The sequence below is a fragment of the Mobula birostris genome, chromosome 3, assembly GCF_030028105.1.
Source record: "Mobula birostris isolate sMobBir1 chromosome 3, sMobBir1.hap1, whole genome shotgun sequence".
In the NCBI taxonomy this organism is placed as follows: domain Eukaryota; kingdom Metazoa; phylum Chordata; class Chondrichthyes; order Myliobatiformes; family Myliobatidae; genus Mobula; species Mobula birostris.
In genome coordinates, this window is record NC_092372.1 from 100,354,115 (window position 1) to 100,360,114 (window position 6,000).

General features: G+C 45.7%; 1 protein-coding gene across 1 annotated transcript in view; it reads right to left on the bottom strand.

Moving 5' to 3' along the window:
* cfap299 (cilia and flagella associated protein 299) overlaps nucleotides 1-5,339 on the bottom strand; it is a 669,728-nt gene extending 664,389 nt beyond the window's left edge. Inside the window, exon 1 of the mRNA XM_072253134.1 lies at nucleotides 5,208-5,339. Within this exon, the coding sequence (XP_072109235.1) occupies nucleotides 5,208-5,321 (114 nt within the window). The 5' untranslated portion in view covers nucleotides 5,322-5,339. The remainder of the gene's footprint in view (nucleotides 1-5,207) is intronic.
* Nucleotides 5,340-6,000: the final 661 nt, after the last annotated feature.

Genomic DNA, 6,000 nt, shown 5'->3' on the forward strand with positions numbered 1-6,000 from the left:
GAGGCCACTTGAAAGGTGTTCTGTTTTGAGTTTAATTTTATGAAAATTACTTTAATAAAGAGATACTCATAATATTTGTGAGCTAATTCAAACATTTTAATCTGTCAAAACAAGTAAGAATTTATATTAGTCATTCTATAGTCAAAATGTGGACAAGGAAGAAGGGAGTTGGTTGCAACCTGTCATCTATCCTAGTCTCAAGGCTCTGTGTAATTTTTAAACATTAACATTTTTAACTGGCAGATCGAGACCCCACACCCAAAGGACTCTCACAAACATGAGAGGTTCTGCAGATGCTGGAAATCCAGAGCAAAACACAGCTCAGCAGATCAGATAGCTGATATGTCTTCCTTCTTTAAAGAACAGGGTTTTCTTTCATCTGCCATCAATGCTGCCCTCACCCTCATCCCCTCCATTTCCTGAACATCTGCTCTCACCCCATTTTCTCATCACCATAAAAGGTAAAGAGTCCCCTTTGTCCTTGCCATAAGACATAGAAGCAGAATTGGGCTATTTGGCCCATCGAGTCTGCTCCCCCATTTCATCATGCCTGATCCAATTCCCTCTCAGCCCCATTCTCCTGCCTTCTCCCCATAACCTTCAATGCCCTGACTAATCAAGAACTATCAATCTCTGACTTAAATACACCCAATGACCAAGTCTTCACAGCTGCCTGTGGCAATGAATTCCACAAATTCACCTCCCTCTGGCTAAAGAAATTCCCCCTCATCTCCATTTTAAATGGACACCTTTCTATTCTGAGGCTGTACCTTCTGTTCCTAGACGACTCCTCCACCATAGGACACATCCACTCTAACTAGGCCTTCCAACATTCAATGGGTTTCAATAAGATCACCCTCTCAATCTTGTAAATTCCAGTGAGTAAAAGGCACAGAGCCATCAATTACTCCTTATACCACATGCCTTTCATTCCTGCAATCATTCTTGTGCACCCTCTCCAATGTCAGCACATCCTTTCTTAGATAAGGGGCCCAAATCTGTTCATAAATACTCCAAGTGAGGCTTCAACAGGGCCTAATAGTCTCAGCATTGCATCCTTGCTTTTATATTCTGTTCCTCTCAGAATGAATACTAAGATTGCATGTGCCTTCCTCACCACCTGATTCAACCTGCAAATTAATCTTTAGGGAATACTGCACGAGGACTCCAAAGTCCCTTTGCATCTCCGATTTTTTAAATTTTCTCCCGGTTTGGAAAATAGTCTATGCTTTTATTCCTTCTACCAAATTGCAAGACCACACATTTCACTACACTGTATTCCATCTGCCACTTCTTTGCCCATTCTCCTAACCTATCTAAGACCTTCTATAGCCTCCTTACTTCCTTAACACCACCTAACCCTCCAACTATTTTCAAAAGTCCCCAAACTTAGTCACAACACCATCATTTCCATTACCCAAATTATTGACATACAATGTAAAAAGAAACGGTCCCAACACCATTCCCTGTGGAACACCACTAGTCACTGGCAGCCAATCAGAAAACGTTCTCTTTATTCCCACTCTTTACCTCCTGTCAAACAACCAATGCTCTATCCATGCTAGTACATTTCCTGTAACACCATCGGCTCTTAACCTGCTGAACAGTTTCATGTATGGCACCTTATTAAAGGCCTTCTGAAAATCCAGGTACACCACATCCACTGATTTTCCTTTGTCTATCCTGCTTGTTATTTCCTCAAAAAATTCCAACAGATTTGTCATGCAACATTTTCCCTAAGGAAACCATGCTAACTGGCTTATTTTATCATGTACCTCCAAAACCACATCCTTAACAATCAGCTCCAACATCTTCCCATTCACTGAGGTCATGCTAACTGGTCTACAGTTTCCTTTCTTCTGCATCCCTCCCTTCTTGATGAGTGGAGAGACATTTGCAATTTTCCAGTCCTCTGGAACCATGCAAGAATCTACTGATTCTTACCTACACCCCATGAGCCTCCACATCCAGCACACCTTTCACCACACTTCAGCCATTTTCAATGGGATCCTACCACTATTCTTCCCCCACCGCCATCGTTTTCTGCTTTCCACAGGGATCACATGCCTTTTGAGTCTCTTGTCCATTCATCCCTAACCCACTGATCTCCCTCCTGGCACATAATCCTGGAAGTGGGACAAGTATTACACTTGCATTTTGACCTCCCTCACCACCATTCAGGGCCCAAAAAAGTCCTTTCAGGTGAGATAACACTTCACCTGCGAGTTTTCTGGGGTCATCTACTACATCTGATGCTCCAAGTGCAGCTTCCTCTACATCACTGAATCCTGACAAACATTGGTGGACTCCTTGATGAGCACCTCACTCCATCTGCCACAACAGGTGGAATTTCCCAGTGACAACTCATCTTAATTCTACTTCCCATTCCTATATGTCAGACCATGGCCTCCTCCACTGCCATGATGTGGCCACCCTCAAGTTGATGGAGCAACACCTCATGTACTGTCTGGATAGCCTCCAACTTGACGAAACGAACATTGATTTCTTTAATTTACAGTAATTTCTCCCACCTTCCCCTTCTTTCTTTTGCAGTTCCCCATTCTGGCTCTTCTCTTATACTTTCCCTTCTCATCACCTGTCGTCAACTCCCGCTGATCTGCCTTTTCCTTGGTCCACTGTCTTCTCCTATCAGATTCCTTCTTTTTCAGCCCTTTACCTTTTCCATCTATCGCCTCCAAGCCTCTCACCATATCCCACCTCTACCACCCACTCACCTTCTCCCTTACCTGGCTATACCTATCACCTGTCAACTTGTACACTTTCTCTTCTCCCACCTTCTTATTCTAGCCTCTTCCCTTTTCTTTCCTTTCCAGTCCTGATGAAGGGTCTCAGATCAAAAATTTGACAGTTTATTCTCCTCCATGAATACTGCCTGTCTTGAGTTCCTCCAGCATTTTGTATGTGTTTCTTTCTCCGTATCAGTTCTACTGTAGGTTATACATGGGTAGTTTATTTTTTTTAACTAATGCTGGACATTTCCTATATTTTTGCAATTTACAGTTTATATGTTTCCTTGTTAGTATTCTGTCTCTCTCTCTACATCAGGGCAGAGTTGATGGTGGAAGAAGGGTTTCTCGATCTCACTGTCTCTATCTCAGCAGACAGCTTACCCACTGATGACTATTATGAACCCATGATCTCTCACAGCTTCCTAGACGATACCTTGTCCCACCCTGCTCCATGTAAAATGCCATCCCCTTCTCGCAATTCCTCCGTCACATCTGCTCTCAGGATGAGGCTTTTCATTCTAGAACGAAGGAGATGTCCTCCTTTTTCCAAAGAAAGTGGCTTCCCTTCCTCCACCATCAACACTGCCCTCAACGGCATCACTTCCATTTCACGCACGTCTGCTCTTTCCCCATCTTCCTACCACCCTACCAGGAATAGGTTTCCTCTTGTCCTCACCTACCACCCCACCAGCCTCCACGTCCACACATAATTCTACGAAACTTCCGCCACCAACAGGATCCCACCACAAAGCATATCTTTCCCTCCCCCCCCCCACTTTCTGCATTCCACAGGGATCGCTCCCTATGCGACTCCCTTGTCCATTCGACCGTCCCCACTGATCTTCCTCCAGTACTTTTCCTTCCAAGTGGAACAAATGCTACACCGGCCCCTACACCTCCTCCCTCACTACCATTCAGGGCCCAAAGCAGTCCTTCCAGGTGAGGCGACACTTCACCTGTGAGTCTGTTGGGGTCATATTCTGGGTTCTGTGCTTCCGGTATGACCTCCTGTGCATCGGTGAGACCAGACATAGATTGGCAGACCACTTCACCAAGCACCTGCACTCTGTCTGCCAGAGAAAGTAGGATCTCCCAGGGGCCACCCATTTTAATTCCACTTCCCATTCCCATATGTCCACCCATGGCCTCCTCACTGTCATGATGGGGCCACACTTAGGTTGGAGGAACAACACCTTATATTCCATTTGGGTAGCCTCCAACCTGATGGCATGAACATCGATTTCGCGAACATCTGGTAATGCCCCCACAACTCCCCCCCCTTCACCATTTCCCATCCCCTTTCCCTGTCTCACCTTATCTCCTTGCCCGCCCATCGTCTCCCTCTGGTGCTCCTCTCCCCTTTTCTTCTTCCATGGCCTTCTGTCTCTTTCACCGATGAACTCTGTATATTCCCCCTCCAGGTTTCACCTGTCACCTTGTGCTTCCCTCTCCCCTCCCTCCACCTTTTAAATCTACTGCTACTCGGCACTTTTTCTCCAATCCTGCCAAAGCGCTTTGTCTCGAAATGTCAACTGTACTCTTTTTCTAGATGCTGCCTGGCCTGCTGAGTTCCTCCAGCATTTTGTGTGTGTGTGTGTGTGTGTGTGTGTGTGTGTGTGTGTGTGTGTGTGTGTGTGTGTGCGTGTGTGTCTTGCCCGGATTTCCAGCATCTGCAGATTTTCTCTCATTTGTGAATGCCAGCTATACTTGACTGAAGTTGAGGGGCCTAATACAAATGATTTGTCAGCTGAAGATTTTGTGCCCTGCCTCTGGAATCAACACTAGATCCAGCAGTGTTGACCCGCCAGATCACCTCTAATTCGCCAAATGTAATGTGCAATGGCAGATCTCACAAACTCATGGTAAACTGTAGCTAGACAGTTACTCGCCATTCAGCCTAAATGACCTTCGACAGGTTACATTTCCCGTCTGTAGCACCAGTGAAAGTTCACAACTATGTAGTAGGAACACTTTTACTTAGACTGGTTAATCACGACACATTTTCCAAGCAGAAAGTCCTGCCTGGTTTACTACATATCAAAATGCAATACTTTGCAGCCAAATAACATTATATATAAGTTTCATATTTATAATCAACTCTCGTTTCCAATCGTGCAGAGTTGAAATTACTTTTGAATTTTGATTACGGTGTGCAGTTAATAAGGATGATGTTTAGTAGCAGGACTGCACGTGGGAGCCTTGATTGGAAACAGCAACCGGTGGTTCAGTGTCAGGAGTTACAATTTATGAAATTACTGTACAAGTAACAGTCTTGCACTGGATAAGCAAGACTTGGCACACAGCCAATTACAAACTGAGAGACTTCTCTCGAGGCCGGGCCAGGCTGATCTGTGCCCTGCCTACTGTCTCACAGCTCCCGCGGGCGGGAGCCGTCCTGGCCGGGCCGAGTCCGCTCTCTTCAAACGGCTAGCGGATAGATGCGGAGTTGGTTCTTACCTCCAGGTAGTACATATCCAGAGAAGTGATCTGCGAGTCCAGGAAGCTCTCATAGGTCTCAAATTCGCTGACAATGTTATCAACTGCCGCGCCTCCCTGCTCCTCATCGTCCATGTTGTTTATCCCGGGCCGACGCTATCACCCAGCAACAGCGACTTCCGGCGTCTCCCGCCCCAAAACTCGCTCCAACTTCAGAGGCTCCGCATGGAGCAGGGAATTGAATTTAAAGAGTGTTGGGGCGCTTTCTAGCGGGTAGGGCAGCATTTGAATTCTAGAAAATAAACGGGACAACCTGGAAGTATTGGGAATTCGAGAATGTTGCCGATATTATGGATCATACCTCTCCTGGGCAGGAGGCAGTTAATGTTTCAAAGCACCTTTCACCAGAACAATATTGTTGTTTGGGGGAAGGTGCGGCTTGTTATTTTACATCATGGGCCTGATAGTTCGTGCTGTAAACATATACCATTTCAAGATTTCCTTTTTATTCGGTATTCTGTGTGGTGAACGGCAGTTTAACCATCCATAACTGTTGCTTAGCATTTCGAGAGCAGGATGGGCTGACGGCAGAGGTTTGGTTGTAGCTGGAATAAAACTGTGAAACTTGCGGAAGGCTATTTCAAGGGCGAAGAGACAATTTCGAACGAGGTTGGAGGCAGCATCGGATGTACGAGAATCTGGCAGGGTTTGCAAGACATTACTTCCTACAACGCGAAACACAAATAGCGTGAATGGCAGCGATGCTTCACAACCAGATGAACTCAACGCCTTCTATGGCCGTTTTGAAAGGGAG